Source organism: Barbatula barbatula (genome assembly GCF_947034865.1).
Source record: "Barbatula barbatula genome assembly, chromosome: 7".
Lineage (NCBI taxonomy): Eukaryota > Metazoa > Chordata > Actinopteri > Cypriniformes > Nemacheilidae > Barbatula > Barbatula barbatula.
The window spans coordinates 516,899-537,315 of NC_136770.1; the positions used below are offsets into that span (position 1 = coordinate 516,899).

The 20,417-nt window shown below is 39.3% G+C and overlaps 2 protein-coding genes across 12 annotated transcripts in view; one reads left to right on the top strand and one right to left on the bottom strand.

The window, feature by feature from the left end:
• The window catches only part of gulp1b (GULP PTB domain containing engulfment adaptor 1b), a 24,723-nt gene extending 12,299 nt beyond the window's left edge, over positions 1–12,424 (top strand). For 3 of the 11 annotated variants that reach the window (XM_079460156.1, XM_079460155.1, XM_079460162.1), the window contains 10 exons: positions 881–935; positions 3,649–3,710; positions 4,415–4,486; positions 7,009–7,107; positions 7,530–7,667; positions 7,749–7,865; positions 8,462–8,539; positions 9,656–9,776; positions 9,944–10,038; positions 11,060–12,424. In XM_079460156.1, the coding sequence (XP_079316282.1) occupies positions 908–935; positions 3,649–3,710; positions 4,415–4,486; positions 7,009–7,107; positions 7,530–7,667; positions 7,749–7,865; positions 8,462–8,539; positions 9,656–9,776; positions 9,944–10,038; positions 11,060–11,131 (882 nt within the window). In that variant the 5' untranslated portion in view covers positions 881–907 and the 3' untranslated portion in view covers positions 11,132–12,424. Of the gene's footprint in view, positions 1–880; positions 936–3,648; positions 3,711–4,414; positions 4,487–7,008; positions 7,108–7,529; positions 7,668–7,748; positions 7,866–8,461; positions 8,540–9,067; positions 9,260–9,655; positions 9,777–9,943 lie in introns of all 11 variants that reach the window. The other 8 variants (XM_079460158.1, XM_079460154.1, XM_079460160.1 and 5 more) reach the window with 5 other exon arrangements.
• Positions 11,233–19,016, bottom strand: col5a2b (collagen, type V, alpha 2b; the record flags this gene model as incomplete). Its single annotated transcript, XM_079460043.1, has 21 exons — positions 11,233–12,615; positions 12,708–12,953; positions 13,160–13,347; positions 14,075–14,390; positions 14,705–14,812; positions 14,880–14,933; positions 15,011–15,118; positions 15,379–15,432; positions 15,808–15,915; positions 16,023–16,076; positions 16,165–16,272; positions 16,366–16,473; positions 16,603–16,764; positions 16,847–16,900; positions 16,987–17,040; positions 17,130–17,237; positions 17,327–17,380; positions 17,470–17,523; positions 17,627–17,680; positions 17,770–17,823; positions 18,870–19,016. The coding sequence occupies 21 exons, from the start codon at positions 19,014–19,016 to the stop codon at positions 12,469–12,471; spliced, it is 2,340 nt and encodes a 779-aa protein (XP_079316169.1). The 3' UTR covers positions 11,233–12,468.
• Positions 19,017–20,417: the final 1,401 nt, after the last annotated feature.

Genomic DNA, 20,417 nt, shown 5'->3' on the forward strand with positions numbered 1-20,417 from the left:
CCAAACTCATCTTGCAGAAAATAACCTATTTAACCTATTATAAATAAACTTATACCCTCTTAAAAATTAGAGGATGAATGATTTATTTGTTTGGTGAATCAATAATTGTCCGGAATTGGACCCTGTTAAGAGTGCACGGTGCTTATGTGTGTCAGATTTGGCAACTGATCCTTTAATCTATTTTTGACCTCACGTGTAAAATGATCAGAACTGAAACATGAAGCTCAGATTTGCTTGAACACAAAGTGTAATATTGGCCTTCGCTCTTGTGCTCACCTTCTGTTTCTGATCCGTTCTGTTTCTTATTCTTCAGTTTTTCTTCCTCTGTGGATGTTTGACGATTGACAGACTGAAGTGTTTTGTGCCGCGTCTCTTTCTGCTCTTCAGATCAACGGGAAGATTCTCTCTGCTGTCGTTCTTCAGGGTTTCATTGAGATCACTTGACCTCTGTTATTGAATTATTGAACCAAACAGCCGGACGCTCCAGACACTCGCCAGCAGATATTTTATTGTAGTGAAAGTTGTATTTATAGCAATTGTATTAAACCAGCAGATGATGTGCTTTGGAGGCAGGTGATATTTGTGTTGGTCATAATTCTAAACATGACTTTATCTGGCCATCATCATCAGTCATGAACAACTCTGATTACTTTTTATGATCTTGGTAACACTTTACATTAAGGCATCCTTTATGAAGCATTTATAAATGTGTTCATTAATTATTAATAAGTCATTTGCAAATGCATTATAAAGCAGTTATAACTGCATTAATAAAAACGGGGATTCTACTGAAATACCTGCCAAATAGTGAGCAGGTGTAAGAAAAACAACACCCTTCAGTGTCCAGTCTGACAGACTATTCTATGTTATTTTATTCTAGGTGGCGTCTCATTTGAAGATCTGCAGAATGAACAGAGCTTTTAACAGGAGGAAAGGTAAGAGAATGTCTGCATTTTTCCTACTGTGGTAGTGGATGATGTCCTTGAACTGAAAACCACGAACATTTTACTAAAACATTTTCATGAGGAAATGACATGAGGGTGAGGAAATGATGACAGAACTTTCAATTTTGGGTGAACTATCACTTAAGTATTTTTACTTTCAAGTATCTGGAGTTTTAATTCGCAGTGGTTTTACTTCGCTGCATTTCATATATACATGTTGTATTTATTTGCCTTTTATACCTCGGCTCAATAAACATCTACTAGTTGTACTACTAGGATAAAATAAAAATGTAGTTTACATGAGTCGAGTAAAACACTTCTAATGTACTGTCCACCCGTTTACAATGTTTACTCAAAAATAGCCTTTTTTAACATTAGACATTAATATTTCAGTTTTGTATTTGTTGTTATTTTCAATGAATAGCATGTGATTTAAATGTGAGGTACATTCTTACAAAAATAGGCTGTTCACAGCGATGCCAAAGAAGAGTCTTTGGGTTCCACAAAGAATGATTCAGCCAAAGGTTCTTTAAAGCAGCATCTCTTTCTTACTTATTTATCTTCTAAAGAACCGTTTTTTGCCACGAAAAACCTTTTGTGAAACAGAAAGGTTTTTCAGATTTTAAAGGTTCTTTATGGAACCAAAAGGTTCTTCTGTGGCATCTAAGTACCTTGTGAATTACCTTTTTTTACGAGCGTAAATGCCAAATATAAACTATATATATACACTGATTTTTAAATGGGATAAACACTTGTAATGTATAAATGTGTCATGGAATAATGCTTTGGGTCCATGTGCGCCGCACAAGAGTGAAGGTATCATAATACCGCTTGAGCATGTTCTGATTCATACAAAAGTGCTTTAAGACGAATCCAAATCCCAGGATTTTTAGCTCACTCAACAAACCTCGGTTTCCTTTTTTAATACATCTTCTTGGAAAAGTGACAAGACACCTAATGAGCGCTGGCTAAAAAGACACAAAATATAGATGTTTTACCCTCACACATCAGGATTCAGAGGTTGTTTTCTGGCGCACACACACACATGAGGTGTTGGTTGTGATGCTGTATTAATGCTGATGGTCGGTGTGGTCACAGCACAGGTTTGTGGACTTTATCTCTGTCGGCAGATGCAGCGCTCAGGGCTTGATTGAAATATTTCATTACTCTGGAGGGAGATTCACTCAATGTCTGAAATGATGCTTGATGGAAAGCCAAACACTCGTGCTTATCTTCAGAATGTGTTTAATGAAGTAGAAGAAGTTGTGTGAGATTTTACACTCATTGATCTTCATGGCCGCCGAGAGACATTTAACTCTGTGTTTATAGTGTTTGTGCTGAAAAAAAAAAAAGGTTTATGACACTATGACATTTCACATTTAAAGTGCCATTGAATGATTCTCTAAAATAACAAACTTTTCAAGAAGAAAAAAAGTGATCTTATGGTCTTAAATGTGTTTGTTCAGTTAATGTAAATGTAATATTATTACACAGTAAAATCTTATAGAAACCGTCTTTGCTAAAAAGTTCATTTAGGGTTTACATGGAAGTTTAATTTACATTGATAGGTTTCTGGTGTGCAGTGACGTCACCATCAAATGATGTTTAGTTAACAAAGTTCGAGTGGAGGCGGAGCATATAATCAGCAATCACCTCACATACACAATCAGCCCTGGTGAGCTCACTTATAAATAGAGAAACCATCTTGCCTGCTCTATCTCTTAAGATTAAGTTCTGCACCGGCCGGAACGGCAGACTGCCTTGGTTTCCTTATTCAATAAACTGTTGCATTCATTGGTTGTTGCTTTTGGGTCCTCCTTTATCTCTGTGACAGGTTTAGCTGATTTAATCTGGTTTAGCTGGTTTATGTTGGTTTAGCTGTCTAAGGTGGTTGAAATTGATTTAGCTGACTCAATCTGGTTTAGCTGGTTAAACTGGTTTATGTTGGTTTAGCTGTCTAAGGTGGTTGAAATTTGTTTAGCTGGATTAAACTGATTTAAGATGGTTTGCTCAGTGTCTTTAAGGGATTATCATGGGCTAGTCACCTCCTGGTAGTTTGTGTAGCATCTTTGCTCAGAAGTAACAGTCTAAGTGTTTTTTCTCACATAAAATTGCAATTATTTCTTTCAGGATTTTTTTCAACAGCATCAAATAGATTTAACCATATTATTGGATCAGATCTATTAGAAATATTTTTCTTGTCATGTGCCCTTCAGCTGAAAGTGTGTTTGTGAGTTAAATAAATGTACAGTAGCATTGTAGATGCAGATTTGAATGTGACCTGGCCCATGTTAGTTGTTTTGAATGTTTTGTCTTTGTGTGTATAATCTGACAGCCAGTGGATGACGGACTAACAAACTGACCTTTCATTCTGATGTCCAGCGGTGCTGTGATCTTTCACAGACATAAAGACTGAGGCTAAAAATGGATCTGTATTCACTCCCTCTTTACGGTCTCAGAGTTCAAAGACCTTCACTCTTTTACATCCGTCTTTTACTGTTTCAAAACTTTACAGAAATCAGCTTTATTTCTGGCATTTGTTTTAGAATGTTGACACTGAAAGCCTGTGTGTATTTAGTTTTCCTCCTCAGTTAAATTGCAGTGTTATTAAACTTAATGTTGTGCAGTGATGCTCTTAACACTTCAGAATCATCTCTTTATTTTCTACATGTGAATTCTTGTGCTTTTCTCTGTTTTGATGCAGATAAAGCGAGCATGCACACACCTGAGGCTCTGGTGCAAAGTCATGTTGTGTATACTTCAAAGGTAAAGTTTCATACACTTCTGTGAATGTCTCTGAGTTTACTGCATGATACAGATACACACACGTTTGCACATTATTACATCCCTGTCTAGAGGAACGAAGGATGCAATATGTTTTTCTAAATAGAGGAGAAACCAAGGAGCTCTCAAACACACAACCCGATAAAGAGCTCGCCATCCAGCGCCATTAGATCTGCACATCCTGTGCCTCACCCATAACGTAGTAATACAAACTGCACACCACGGCTTTGACTTTGAGATGTGTGTGTGAGAGAGAGAACCTGATCCACTGAAACTGCTGCAATGATGGATGTTCACAGATGTGTGTGTGTGTGTGTGTGTGTGTGTGTGTGTGTGCGTGCGTGCGTGCGTGTGCGTGCGTGTACGTGTCATCGGAGGTCATTGTAGTTCTTTTTTGACCTTCAACATCACACTTTCTCATCACTGGCAGTCAGTCCTATGCAGCACAGATAATGCTGTTTCTGGAGACCGATGGGATCACACACATGTATCAGGAATAACTGATGACGGCTGTTGTAATAATGCGTGTGTTTGTAATAATGAGACAAGTAGACCTATCGAAAGCGAGAGTTTAAGAAGGTGCCAGATTTGATTCTCAGGAAACACTTTGAATGTTCTGTCATGTCATTTAGGATGAAAGCATTAAATCCAGAATGTAAACAGTTGTGATGTTGTGTTTTGTGTAGTTTTTGGGTGTCACAGAAGTGGAGCAGCCCAAAGGCACAGATATGGTTCGAGTGGCCGTCAGAAAGCTGAAGGTAAGCAGCGTTACGCTATTCTAAACGTTTATGGCCCATAAATTGTGCTTACAGTTTCCTCATTCTGTGTTTATGAGCCGGAGACGGCCGTGTTAATGAAATGTCAATCTACAGACAGTTTAATAGACAAAAGTTTCCTTACCAAGTCCATTTAACAGACATAAAGTTTATGAGAGTGAACACAAGCCTATCAGAAAAATAAAGATTAAATCAGTGAACTGTACATGAAGAAAAGAGATTTTCACCTGATGAACATTGACGGAAGTAAACCTGTGTTTGAGTTTAAAGGGAACCCGGTGTATAGAGAGAATGTGTTGTAATACCCTTACACTATTAGCATTTGTCCTAAATATTTTCAATTCTTAAAAAAACCCTTCTCATTTTAACCAGAGGAAGACGGCATGTTCTTTTTCGATGACGTAAACTGGTTGCACACACAGCTATACAGCCAAACTAAACACACACACACTTATCAGTTCTTCAGTATATATAAGGTTCTGTAGGATAATATATATATATATATATTTAATGCTTGAATAAGAAAGAAAGAAAATAAAGACGCAGCGATTTGGTGTATTTTCATACATTTTTATATTGTTTGTCAGAAACAATACAAACATGCATGTTAATAACCAAAATAATTTCAAATGTATTATAAAGACGATGTTTTAGCCATTACACAATGCATTTTATCCAGATTTTGACTTTTTGATGTTGATTTATCATCATCTGTAGCTAACATTCACTTGTGCTCTAATACAGAATAAATAACCAAACCACAAGCATCTTATTATTGTGTTTATCAGTATATTCTCATCATGTATAAAGTATAGGATTATAGTGGATGCTGATGTCTTAAAGACGGTCGTTTAAAGCGATGATTTAATGCACGTTTACCTTAAACAGACGCTTACTGATACTGAACGTGTTCTTCTTTTATAGCAGGAGGCTGTCTTGTGTCAAGAGGACATACCGCCACCTACTGTCCCTGTGTGTTTATACAACTGATCTTGTGTTTTACTGTTATATATGGAAAACATGCGCTTCACTGTTGTGAAAGAGAACAAGTTTAGGTTGCAACCATTTGACATAACGGATTTTGACGCAAAAGAAATGGCGTTTATTCTTGATCGTGTGCACTCTTGATAGTGTTTATTCTTGATCGTGTGCACTCTTGATAGTGTTTATTCTTGATCGTGTGCACTCTTGATAGTGTTTATTCTTGATCGTGTGCACTCTTGATAGTGTTTATTCTTGATAGTGTGCACTCTTGATAGTGTTTATTCTTGATAGTGTGCACTCTTGATAGTGTTTATTCTTGATCGTGTGCACTCTTGATAGTGTTTATTCTTGATAGTGTTTATTCTTGATAGTGTGCACTCTTGATAGTGTTTATTCTTGATAGTGTGCACTCTTGATAGTGTTTATTCTTGATCGTGTGCACTCTTGATAGTGTTTATTCTTGATAGTGTGCACTCTTGATAGTGTTTATTCTTGATCGTGTGCACTCTTGATAGTGTTTATTCTTGATCGTGTGCACTCTTGATAGTGTTTATTCTTGATCGTGTGCACTCTTGATAGTGTTTATTCTTGATAGTGTGCACTCTTGATAGTGTTTATTCTTGATCGTGTGCACTCTTGATAGTGTTTATTCTTGATCGTGTGCACTCTTGATAGTGTTTATTCTTGATATTCTTGTTTATTCTTGATCGTGTGCACTCTTGATAGTGTTTATTCTTGATAGTGTGCACTCTTGATAGTGTTTATTCTTGATCGTGTGCACTCTTGATAGTGTTTATTCTTGATAGTGTGCACTCTTGATAGTGTTTATTCTTGATCGTGTGCACTCTTGATAGTGTTTATTCTTGATAGTGTTTATTCTTGATATTCTTGTTTATTCTTGATCGTGTGCACTCTTGATAGTGTTTATTCTTGATCGTGTTTATTCTTGATCGTGTGCACTCTTGATAGTGTTTATTCTTGATCGTGTTTATTCTTGATCGTGTGCACTCTTGATAGTGTTTATTCTTGATCGTGTTTATTCTTGATCGTGTGCACTCTTGATAGTGTTTATTCTTGATCGTGTTTATTCTTGATCGTGTGCACTCTTGATAGTGTTTATTCTTGATCGTGTGCACTCTTGATAGTGTTTATTCTTGATAGTGTGCACTCTTGATAGTGTTTATTCTTGATCGTGTGCACTCTTGATAGTGTTTATTCTTGATCGTGTGCACTCTTGATAGTGTTTATTCTTGATCGTGTGCACTCTTGATAGTGTTTATTCTTGATCGTGTGCACTCTTGATAGTGTTTATTCTTGATAGTGTGCACTCTTGATAGTGTTTATTCTTGATCGTGTGCACTCTTGATAGTGTTTATTCTTGATCGTGTGCACTCTTGATAGTGTTTATTCTTGATAGTGTTTATTCTTGATCGTGTGCACTCTTGATAGTGTTTATTCCTGATAGTGTGCACTCTTGATAGTGTTTATTCTTGATCGTGTGCACTCTTTGTTATTCTCAGTTTCAGAGGCACATCAAGAAGTCAGAGGGACAGAAAACACCTAAAGTGGAGCTTCAGATCTCAATATACGGTGTGAAGATACTGGACATAAAAACCAAGGTTTTCTTCAAGTCTCATTTGGTTGAATCTTTATCAAAAGGTTAAAGACGCTCATGGCTGATGTCATTTCATGCATGACAAACCTTATTGAGACTCTGTGGCAACATGAAAATATTCAGAGCATGAAGTCGCCCGTTCTCCACCTCACCCTGATCTGACACAACAATCAAACGCAATTTAGCGGAAAATGAAATCTCTCAGACATTTAGTGCTCATTAAATGCTTCACATCAATACTGGACTGATTTAAGTCATACAGCTCTTATTGAACGTGATTAATGTCATTACAACAACAGAACTCTCATGAGACAACCACAGATTCCCAAAAGGAAGAGAAATCATGTCTTTCAATAGTCATGAAATAAAGATGATCTGAAGCAAATGTGATGTGAGCAGTGATCTCTCTCTCTTTCTCTGTTTCAGGAAATCCAACATAACTGTCAGCTTCACCGCATGTCCTTCTGCGCAGACGACAAGACAGACAAAAGAATATTTACTTTTATTTGCACAGAACCTGAGACGAAGACGCATCTGTGTTACGTGTTTGACAGTGAAAAATGTGTACGTTTAACAAGTTAAGTGTGACTGACTGCATACATTAATACCTAACAGACGTTGTAAACGTGCGCTGATGTCATCCAGGCTGAGGAGATCACTCTTGCTATTGGTCAAGCCTTCGATCTGGCCTACAAAAAATTCCTGGAGTCTGGAGGAAAAGATGTGGAGACGAGAAGACAGATTGGAAACCTTCAGAAACGAGTAAGATCACCACACATGACTGTAAGACCAGCTCACAGGAAGTGATGTCATAGATAAACGCTGTGACGCTGATGGGTGATGTCGTCCCTCCTCCAGCTACAAACAGATTTAATCACATGAATAACTCACCATCATCTCATTCCAGTCAAATGTCATTTACATATCACATGAAAACATACCTAAGCAGTCAACTTTAGTGTACTATACTGTCGTTTTTTATAGTCACACTACTGCGATATAATGTGACATTATATTAATATTATACCACTCTTTCATTTATGTTTACTATGTTCTTTTGTAGTATTAGCTGTAGTAAATAAAGACTTTGTTATACTTTTGTATTTACTGCAGTTAACTATGGTAAATACAAAAGCTTTGTATTCTGTAGTATAGTAACGCAATGACAACACTATATGTATAATGTATACTATAGTGTTGTGGAGTATTAACTGTAGTCATTTAATGAAGTGTAGTATACTTCAATGTTTACTAGGGTAAGGTTAATAACACTGGAATTTCACAACGGTTTACTACAGTACATCGTAAGGTATACTTATGTGGGATGATCATTTTTCATTTCCACTGTCCTGTGAAAGATTGAGGATTTGGAGATGGAGAACTCCAAACTGAAGAAGGAACTGAAGGATCAGCTGATGGACTCTCGCCGTTCATCGGTGTGTTCACTGTCAAATGACATTTATGTATCATTCTGGTGAAACGCTGCAATGATAAAACTGAATCTGTTTTGGTGTATTTGTGTTGCTGTATCTCTCCTCTGAAACCCGTCTCATCTGTCTATCTGTCTCCAGTCTGTCTATCTGTCTCCAGTCTGTCTGTCTGTCTATCTGTCTCCAGTCTGTCTATCTGTCTCCAGTCTGTCTATCTGTCTCCAGTCTGTCTATCTGTCTCCAGTCTGTCTGTCTATCTGTCTCCAGTCTGTCTATCTGTCTCCAGTCTGTCTGTCTATTTGTCTCCAGTCTGTCTGTCTATCTGTCTCCAGTCTGTCTGTCTATCTGTCTCCAGTCTGTCTATCTGTCTCCAGTCTGTCTATCTGTCTCCAGTCTGTCTATCTGTCTCCAGTCTGTCTGTCTATCTGTCTCCAGTCTGTCTATCTGTCTCCAGTCTGTCTATCTGTCTCCAGTCTGTCTATCTGTGCCGTGTCTCAGCACCTGCGTGTGTCTAATGGTCTTCACACTTTTCAGAGAGCGTCTGTCTTGTCGTGGTGTGATGGTGATGATGATGTCTCCTCACTGTCCAGCCTTGAGATGTCCTCTGTCACTCTGACACCTGTCAGCTCACCTGACTCCAGCCAATCGGCAAGCTTGCTCACTCCTCCTCCTGCTAAACCCGCCCACTCACAGCCCAGCAGCGGCTTCATCCTGCCGCGACCTCGCGTAATCCTCTCGCGCTCTTGCTTTTAGATCAACACACTAGAGTGCCGCAGGCATGACGGCTTCATTTTGGGACTTTAGGTTCCTTTGAAGTGAAGTTTTTGGTTTAAGTACCTGAAATGGAGTCTGTGGTAACCACAAGCTCAAGATATTTTCATGATTTGATCTACGGTATGAAATGAACCACATCAGATGGCGATACGCTAACAATTTGTTTAATACAAATACAGACATTGTCTCTTGATCATCTTGATGGACTTCAGGTTCATCTACAAAAATACAACATCACTCCAGCGCTCTAATGTGCACTTTATCTGTCGTCCGTTTCGCTCTTTAATCAGAATTTTACATACGATTTCTAACACTACAGTAAATGATTTTTGTGTGTGTCATCATCAGGCCGGGAGCGTACAGACTCGAGCGGCCTCCACAGATATATTTGATATGATTCCCTTCACCCCTGAATCTCCGATAACCAAACGAGTCAACTGTAACGGCATCTCGTCTCCAAAAGAAAGAGGTGAGCGTCTCACGTCAATGTGTTCGTGCAGAATCGTCCAAAAGTGCTGATGTCACCACAGAAATGTGCTTGAGAGGTTCACGTGTTTCAAACATTCACTTTTATTGAGTTGATTTATCCCTGTGAAGACGAGGCATCAGTGTTTTGTTTATCTGTCTGTGTTGTAGATATAGATGTGTTCGGAGCAGAACCCTTCGATCCGTTCATCTGTGGACTTGCGCTCTTCACACCAGACATTCGGTCTAAACTTGATGAGATGCAGGTCGGCACATTTAAAGTTTTTGTTATTACTACACGTACAATGAAACGGATATCACTGTCAGAAATAATCCAAAGCCACTCAGAGAATGTTAACCAACATGTGGCGATACCAGAGTCCAATGTTTGTCAAGCAAAAATCATTTTAGAAATCAATTACAGCAGCTTTAAATAAGGATTGATATTTTTGTAGGATAAACTGTTATATATCAAAGAAATGGTCCCAATCTAAAGTACATTTTTGGATGTTGTTCACATGAAGCGGGATTAAGACAGAATCTCAAATATGGGAAGAAAATCAACGATGTAAGAAACAGTAGATAGAACAAACATAAATCCTGAGAGCAGCGTTTGACTGAATGTGTCTTAATTCTGTTTTTGAGGACATTCAACCTGTTTCAAGAATGTTATTTATACGTCCATGTCTATTAATCCAATAATCCAGAATAATGCAATAATCTTCATGTTTTATTTTCCTCTCATTGCCTCTCCCAGCGGCAGAGATGGTTTGTAATTTAATGTTCATTTGTCATTCCCCTTACATTGTGTTGTCTTTTCACAGCATACCTTTACATTTATGTGCATGAATTTTGTATAAATAGAATTTCACTCTTTAGTTCACCCAAAGATACCGTCGTCATTTCCTCAAACTTTGTCTAAGAGATGTTTGTCTGTATGTTAAAGGGACAGTACACCCAAAAATGAAATTCTGACATCATTTTATCTCCTTCGGGTTTTGTATAAATGTCTTTGTTCTGATGAACACAGAGAAAGATCTTTGGAAGAATGCTCATAACCAAACAGATCTTGACTCCATAGATGGGACTCCTTTCTACTATGGGAGTCAATGGGGGGCGAGATCTGTTTGGTCATAAGCATTCTTCCAAAGATCTTTCTCTGTGTTCATGTGTTGATTTTTTTGGGTGAAGTTTCCCTTTAAGCATCATTTGTCCTGTCAAAATATCATTGATCACACATTCTCATGAATCTTGTGGTTTATTTTCATGTTTTGTTGTTTTTGACAGGAGGGGTTCCAAATGGGACTGACTTTAGAGGGAGCAGCGTTTGCTCTGGATCAGACTGACAGTCATTGCTGATTCTGAACGGTGGTCTTTTGTATATACTGTAATTGTTGACCTCCACACACTCAAAACGTTTCAAATTTGAAGGAAAAATGACAAAAGCCTCAAAACGCTCTGTAAAGCCAGTTCTATTTTTATATAATATAGTTACCATTGAATATTGTACATATGTTTGATTTATGTATTTTAACATCTAAATCTTGTTAGAGAAGACTTTTTCTAGATGCTTGCTAGAATATTGACCAAATTTACATGGAATGTTTGAAATAAAAACACGCATTCATTCACAATCATGTTATCGTCTGAATCTTTTGATCCTGATGCTCATGTTTCGAGATCAGAACTGATGTCAACCCTATAATTCATATAACACGCAGGGGCACCATTCATCAGATTTAAAGAAACTTTACAGTCATAAACAGGTGTTGAAAATCATATATTACATAATAAAGGTTAGAGAGAAATCTCAGTTTCCTTTGTTGTTCACATCCGGCTCACTGATGGTGTTTTATCTGTGCGTTTAATGCTTTGTTAAATCACTTGCTATTTGATGGTAAATAAATGAGAAAATATGCACTAAATTAGTTTATGCAATAAAAACAGTTCTAACACCCAACACTGGTGAAGAGTAACTAAGTAATAGGTTACTGTAATTACCAAAAAGTAAAGTAATGAGGTACTCTTATTTTTTCTTACTGAACTAAATACTGTCTATTGTATAATGTATACAATAGTGGAATTGACATTAAAATTCTAAAGTGTCTAACTGATGACACCATTGAATATGTCATTTGTAACTAGCTATAAGTGTTTATAAGTGTTCAATTTGATGTCATTACAAACATACACTTTGAGTCTTTGCTGTCAGAACCTTGCTCAAGAGTTTCTCTGTGACGTATATTTATGGTGAATGAGTTGTTTAATCATATTTATTTCTGTGAGAACATGTAAATGAATCATGTGACAAATGGTTTGCTGTCAACAGTTTTCAGTAAATCTAAGCACGCAGGAAACTTGAAGGGAATTGAAGAGGAAAATTTCCCCCAGAATGAAATCTAATGCAACACAAACAAACCTTCATGACTGTAATCCGGATCCACTAAACCTTTCAAATCCATCTCGAATGACAATTTCTAACGAGACCAATATTAAACATTAACAAAACATCACACGGATGAGACTTTTAACGTCATGTGGTATATGAAGTATAAATTAAAGTGTCTGTACAGCGTCTCTCGTGCACTCAGACCTCAGGCTTCATCATCAAATAAAGGTCAGACACTCCTTAAGGTCCTTACGGACGTCTTGAACAATAAATACTGTCTCAGCAGAACCTTGAAGTCCAGACGGTTTCATGAGAAGCACACGGGGCCGATATCCACACCGAACTCCTGATCTTTACCACCGACATCCACCGCAGCCAAATCCACGAGCGGCAGTCGTGAAAGTGTTTGTGTGCGGTACTGGAAGACGGTCTGTCCCCACACACCGTTAGATTTCTGCGGAGGAGAACAGAAACACACTGTCATAAGGAAAGTCTCAGGCTCCGTCATGAAGTGTTGACATAAATGAAGTAAAACACTGAACATACGGAGCAGCCGTCCTCCGTCACGCTGTATTTGAGACGGTTGTTGGTGTTGTAAGCTTTGAGGTCTTGTCCGTCAGAGGACTTCAGGATCAGAGCTTTCTTCAGATTACTGCCAGTCTCGTCTTTATAAGCGACGCTGTTTTTACAGTGATAAGTGATGCTCTGTGCCGCTTCTTTAGACAGGAGCCGGAGGAACCTCAGCTGTACCGACACGGTTTTAACAGACGTGTCCTCGCCGCCGTATGAAAACTGAGAAACAGCAATAACTTCAGCTTGTCATTGAAGGAAATCTGTGTGTTTCAATTGAATAAAAACAGCTGGACACGATCCGCAGCAGAAAAATATTGATGGACCGGTCTAAAGTGATATGCTGGTCTTGGCTGATTTAAAGAGATTGGATTGGTCTCTCTGCCAGGCCAAACTGGTCAGAACCAATCTGTAATGTCTCTATTTACCCTGCTTCCTCGGTTCATGGTCGCTCCGTACCAGACTGGTTTCTGTGTGCTGGATGATGAAGTCCACCAGTTCTTGCGTGGGATGCTGGCAGGGTTGGCGGGTACACAGCTCTCGCCCATTTCCATGTTACAGTAGACCTGAATGGCGTCTCTAACGCTGCCCTCGTTCGGATCGATCCAATACTGACCTGAGAAATAAAACCAGTCACATCCTCATAAATGTGTTGTGTTCTCTTCAGTCACACAGGGATGAAGACAGACCAGCCCACTCGGTTTGTGGATATTCTGGACTGGACCTGTGGCTCATTCGGTTTTAGCGCAGAACGCTTGGTTTGGTTTATATCAGAACTGAGATCGTTTGGGTTCGTCTGTCTGAATTCAGAGTCAGCAGTGCTCCCTGTCTCTAGACTCTTTCGTTTTTTGTCTGGTTATGGAACATCGTGTTTTACGTGTTAAATGACCGGTTAATTGTTGATTCAGAGCTAATTGAAAGAGAAAATGACTTTCTGACATGCTGCTGCTTTATCATCAAATAAATGAGATGATCAGAAAGATGTAAGCTGTCCGCACAACGTCAACTTACATTTAGTAAAAGGTCTGAAGCGTTCAATATCAAATCGCTTTAATAGTCCACTGTAATGTCGGCTTTATGTTCAAAATACACCCATAGAAGTGCTTCACCAGAACAGAAGCAAACCGTAATACATGACATATGTTTATAGTAAAAATGACCAAAAATGCTTTTGAAAAGCTAAAGACAATAATTCTGAATAATTATTTTATTATATGCTAAACATCTCCTCTTGTGTCCCACAGAATGACATGAGAGTGAGTAAATGATGATGTCATTCCTTTAAAAAGAGAAAGCAGTGGATCAGTAAATGTTTTAACGTGTTTATTGTGTGTGTCACTCACCGCTCTTCTTCAGAGGATAACACTGTTTCAGATCCTGACACGTGCGGGCCGGATACTGCCGACTGCCGTCTGGACTGCGCACGTTCTCCAGCTGACTTCCCAGACTCTTGAGAGACAATTGAACCTCGCTGCCGGCCCGAACCGCATCAGAACCGTTATTGGGTTTCGCCTCGTCCTCATTGAACTCCGGCGGGGGGTTCTCCGGATCTGAGTTGACGTCGTATTCAAAGTTTGCACCGAAAAGGTCATCTGAAGCGGCAGTGGGGGGTCCGGGGGAGCCGGGGGGTCCAGGGGGACCGGGTTCTCCTGGAGGTCCCTACAGACACAGATGAGTGAGTGTGAGTTTTTTTCACAATATTGTAATTTTACGCATTACCGATGGGGAATTTCAGCAGCAAAAGCAATAAAATTGATAAATAATGAATTCCTCTGTCTACATGATGTTTTGTCCAAGGTAGAGAACACAATTATCTTTATAATGATCAGTTTTTGTGTCATCAAACTGTGCATTTTATCATTGATATATTTCCTGCCATGATGTTTCAGCGGTTTTGTGAGAATCACAAATTTAATATAAAATGCTGTTCATCTGGTTCAACATCCATGATGACATCATAATCATGACCTCACCTCTGGTCCAAAATCTCCAGCATCACCTCGAGATCCAGGAGCTCCCAGTGCTCCAGGTGGACCCACATCTCCTTCTTTTCCCAGTGGTCCGACAGGCCCAGGCGGTCCCTGTTAAGGACACTCAGTATTAAGTCTCATTCTGTATTTTGTGGTCATGTATGAGTGTGTTACTCACTCTTTGTCCGCTGGGTCCAATGATTCCCACAGCACCATCATCACCTGAGGCGCCCTGTAAATCACATGACATCAGATGTCAGAAAGAGACTGACGAACAGACAGATGTACAGTGAGACGGGTGAAACTTACTGATGCTCCAGGCAGACCCTGAAGTCCAGTGAAGCCACGGTGACCCTTCTGACCTCTCTCACCTGCGTCTCCTTTCTCACCTTGATCTCCTGAAGGTCCTTGCGGTCCCTAAGATAAATCAGAAGACTTTTTCTGAGACTCGGTGTAGATTAATCATTTCAATAAAAGATAACTCCCAACGCTTTGAGATGATCCCTTCTACAATTTTACATCATGCACATTTATGTTTTTTCAAAGTATTGTGTGATGAAATAGTTTCAGGATATATTATTTAATGTATATTTCTTGTTGTTTTTTGTATTAAATGTATGTAGTTATAACGACATTTTGTTTGTTATCAGTGGAGATATGTGAATATGCAGACTTGCTTTTTTTCCTCTGGTTCCAGCTGGACCATCAGGACCGGGTTGACCTCTTGAACCCTACATTTCAAACAAAATATGAACAGAATTAATATTAAGACATACTGTATAAACAATCACAAGAAGTATATATGAATCTCTAGACAAATGATATTAATAATGCAAAAGTGGTATGAAGTTAGAAATCAACCCACATGAAGTCTGATGTCAAACTACCTTTGGCTATGGCAAAAAAAAGTAAGATTTATATTTGGCAGTGATATAGAAACTGAGGGTGGGATTGGAAAACGACCACAAGCCGGGACTCAAGAGCGCAATATATGTCAAAGCGCTGACCACAAGGCCATCGGCTCAGACTACTTTTGGATCATTGATCTAATGTCAATCCACATGTTTTTAAACAAAAATGTGTTACTCTGTAACTTTTCAGCCAACCTGATCTCCTCTCTGTCCTGGACCTCCTGGAGTTCCGACAGGTCCTTGGGTTCCTGATGCGCCCTGTCCACCCGCGAGACCCTCAGGTCCTGGATCTCCTCTATCACCCTGAGACAAACCAAACCCCAATCCACTCTCACATTATCCACGTTTGAGGGACAAATCAAATAATCCACATCAAATCATGAAAAGAAACAAAATGTGTGGGTTCTTACTCTGACTCCGATGATGCCATCAGCTCCTGGTGTTCCATCAGCTCCAGGCAAACCCTGATTTGAGATGGGATCCATTAGGATAAAGGTTTGTTTTTAAATGCGTTAGTAACATATCTGTGAATCATAACATGAAGTGTCATACGTCTGGGCCAGCATCTCCCCGGGGTCCAGGTGCACCTAGTAACCCGATGGATCCGATACCACCTTTACTGCCCTGAGGACCTGGCGTGCCAGCTTTACCCGGTGCACCCTAGAAAAACCACACACACACGTGTACACTGAGCAGAACGTTCATCTTACACACCTTACAGTGCATTCATATACATTGACATATTTTATTCACCGCAGGTCCTGGAAGGCCGGTCACACCACGTTCTCCTCTCATTCCAGGAAGACCCACGATCCCCCTCTGTCCTTGAGTTCCAGCAGGGCCTGGAGGTCCATCGGGACCCTGACAAAAGTTTTAAGATGAAGCATTAAGTTGAGTTTTTTGTGATAGTAATTCATTGAATTTGGTTTCATGCGTGAAGTGATCAATAAACACGATAACACACATTCTTCTTGTGAAAGTATGACTTACTGGTAGTCCATCATCTCCAGATTCTGCTTTGTCTCCAGGACTACCGGCAGGTCCAGAGTTTCCACGTTCCCCCTGTCGTCCAGGACCTCCGGGCTCTCCCCGAGTCCCAGGTGGACCCTGCTTACCCGGATCACCGATAGGCCCAGACTCACCAACCGGACCCTGGGGAAAAAAAGAGTCTGAATGATTCCTGAGAAAGCAATGAATGAAAAAGAACCAAACACATCTGTAATAAATCACTCACGGCAGAGCCCGCTGGGCCAACACGTCCTGGAGAACCTGGGAATCCACTGGGACCCTTCGATCAGGACAAAAACAAAATGATTGAACCGAACATTTCTGATCAACAGTGGTTACCGTATAACAGTCCTGGACAGGACTTACAGAAGCTCCTTGCGTTCCTCTTCCACCTTTGAGTCCTGGAATACCAGCCACAGCCTAAAATACAAAATAACATCATACACATACACACATTTAGATATTATCCGTTCATATTCTATCTGTCTATCCTGTGCTCTTGAACTCACCTGAGGTCCAGGTTTTCCTGACATTCCCTGAGGTCCTGGAGAGCCCGCCTCTCCCTTCCCACCTATCTCTCCAGTTTCACCTTTAACACCCGGCTGACCGTCAGGACCCTACAAACAAGAAAACACAATAAAACACATACGGCAAACAAAGATTAAAGGATAAATGGAGGGGATGACGGAGGAGTGATGGATCTTACAGGAGGTCCAGGAAAGCCAACAGGACCCGTAGGACCCGGTTCACCACGTGAGCCCTGAAACAGAAGACAGGAGTGATGATGATGATGATGATGTCATGATTGTGATGATGAATGATTCATGATGAACGGTGGGCTGTACTCACAGGCATCGCTCTTGATCCCGGAGACCCAGCTGGACCTTGCAAGCCTTGTTCTCCCTGTAATGAAACATCATTTCATATCACTTTAATGAGTTCTTCTGGGATTGCTGCGTCATGAGAACACTTAGAAAAGCTCGACAGAAGGGAAACACGATGTAACCTTCTCTCCAGACGGCCCAGCAGGTCCTGTGGGTCCAACGGGTCCAGACAATCCCTGCAACAAAAGAAAAGACATGTCATCTTCCTCAGGCCTTCTTTGAGGTTCACAGCATCAAACAAGACTCAGATGCGTGTGTTACTCACTCGAGCGCCATCGCTGCCAGCAGCTCCTTCAGCTCCCCTGTCACCCACCACACCCTGACAAGAACAAGAAGAGATTTAAAACACTCAAAAGATTACACTCTTAACAAGTGTTTTAGTCTTGTTTTGTAGTACAAATATCAAGATGACCGGAGATATTTAGTCTCTCTTTAAGGGAAATATAAAATAATTAAATACGTTTATGGTAAAATGGTGTGAGAAAAATAAGTGATATATTGTCATATTGAACTTTTACTTAAAACAAGACAAAAGTGCAAAGTAAGACTGACTTTTTTAATTTTTATAAAGCTTTTGAAGATGCCTGGAACCCCTTTATATCTTTTATAGAAAATGAGAATGAAGAGATATTCAACGGGATGATGGACGTTATGTAAGAAATTTGTGTCCTGTAATAGCCTTTAAGATATGTGTTTTTTCTATATTTTATTTAAACATATTATTTATTGTATTTTTGATGATTTCAATTTTGTGAATATTGTTTGTTATAATCTGTGAAGTTAGAAAAAGCAATAAACACACACACACACACATATATATATATATATACATATATATATATAAACAGAATGTAATTTTTTTGCAGTGAACATTTAGAGGATTTATGCAGATCAATGATTAACATAAATATAGACAGCGTTCATCCACCAAGTCAGATCCACCAATCTTTATCAACAATTTTTATAACCAATAGTTTTCCTGTCATTGTAGCTAATGTAAGTGTTTCATTTAGGTCAACGCTTCAGAATGTGAATTAAATCTATATTTTGAGTTCTTATTGGGAACCTGAATGATAAATCTATTGTGTGCTCGATCATCCTCATGATACAGTCACACATCTCACGCTGACACGCTGATAATCTCTTGCGTCTTTTTGAAAGAAAATGAATATTCAGTTATTAGTAATTCATTGAGAATGTGAAAGTCATCGTGCCTCACGGGAGCATCTGAGGCGTTTATGCAATATTGTTGTAAGGACTGCAACAACATGAAAGTTGAATCTTATATGCATGTGCGCTGCAAACTTGTGCCAAGCAGATTCATTTTCTCTTATCTCACACAAGCACAAGCACAAGCACACGTACTCTTTCTCCTTTTGGCCCGAGCGATCCGGTGATTCCTCTCTCTCCTGGCATCCCCTGAAGACCCGGCGGTCCTGCTTCTCCTACACCTCCAGCTGAACCTGCTTTACCCTGCACATGATGAAGATAAAGCAGCTTTACTCGACTCATCATCAATGCTGGACGGCTGTCGTCTTTAAGAAAACTAAAGCGTGATGAAACAGTACAGGTGAGTGGAAAAAACGGTCCAAACTAGCCATTTTAATGTTCCTGTTTCTGTTTCTGTTCTTTTGAAATCAATTAAAACACATCTGAGAACATAAACTAAACAATTAAAAAAAAACATTTTACTGTAAAGAAAGAAACAAAAACATGAAATATATAATCATAGTTAATTCATATTATACATTGTTTCATATTACTCAATAAATAAATAAACAAATAACAAAATGACAAAAGTAACAAAAAATGTTGTAATTCAAGTCAAATTAACTGATTCAAAATATGACTAAAACTGAAATAACTCTTGTTGAAATGAGTCTTGTCATCATCATCAGTTAAACTCTTTTTCCATTAAAAGTCTAACCTTGAGACCATCAGGTCCAGGGGTTCCCAGGCTTCCTTTAGGTCCTGGCAGTCCATTGGGTCCTGGTTCACCTCTCTCTCCGGGGGTTCCTCGCTCCCCCTATAAAGATGAGAAATACGGTGATATTTGTCATGTTCACGTCTGTGACACGCTGAAGTATGAGATGAACAATAAACTCACTCGTGGTCCTGTGAGCCCCTCACCACCCGCCTCACCCTGAACACCCTGAAAACACAAATCACATTCTCAGATCATACACGTGCAGGACACAGAGGACTATCATCATCACATAAATGAGAAATGATAACAATAGTGACTTACCCCATCTCCTGGTTTCCCTGACTCTCCCGGTGGGCCTGAGGGTCCAGGCAAACCCTACACATTTATCACAATTAATCATGTATTTAGGGATCATCCATCACCCCCAACAAACAATGTTCTTAAATAAAACAACAGATCATGATGACATAAACATGTCAACATACCTGAAAGCCATTTAGTCCATGAGGTCCCTGCTCTCCTCTCTTTCCTGCTACTCCCTGAAAAAAAACATAAATCAATTTTTACCAAAATCAGTATGAAGTACTGTCACCTATTCTGCTCCCAAAACACATCTACAGTATTCGTCCACAGAGAATGTTCATGTTTATGTGATTACAGAAGGTCCTGGAGTTCCCGATGGACCTTCTTCTCCCTCTTTTCCATTGGCTCCCTAAAAGAAAAACATCAAAACAAAATCAAATGATTCTCAAACTGACTTTACATCACAATGATAATCACAACACAGACAGACTTGATGACGCTTGTGTTTGTGAAAGTCTGAATTACGACGGGTTTCCTGGTTATGTGATTCGATTGGCACAAAAATAAATAATCATTTCTTTATTAGTTAGTGATAAATACAGCATACTTTATTTTAGCACTAATGCATAGAGTTTTCTATTGTGACATAATGGTGAGGTAAATATATTATAAGAGAACTCACT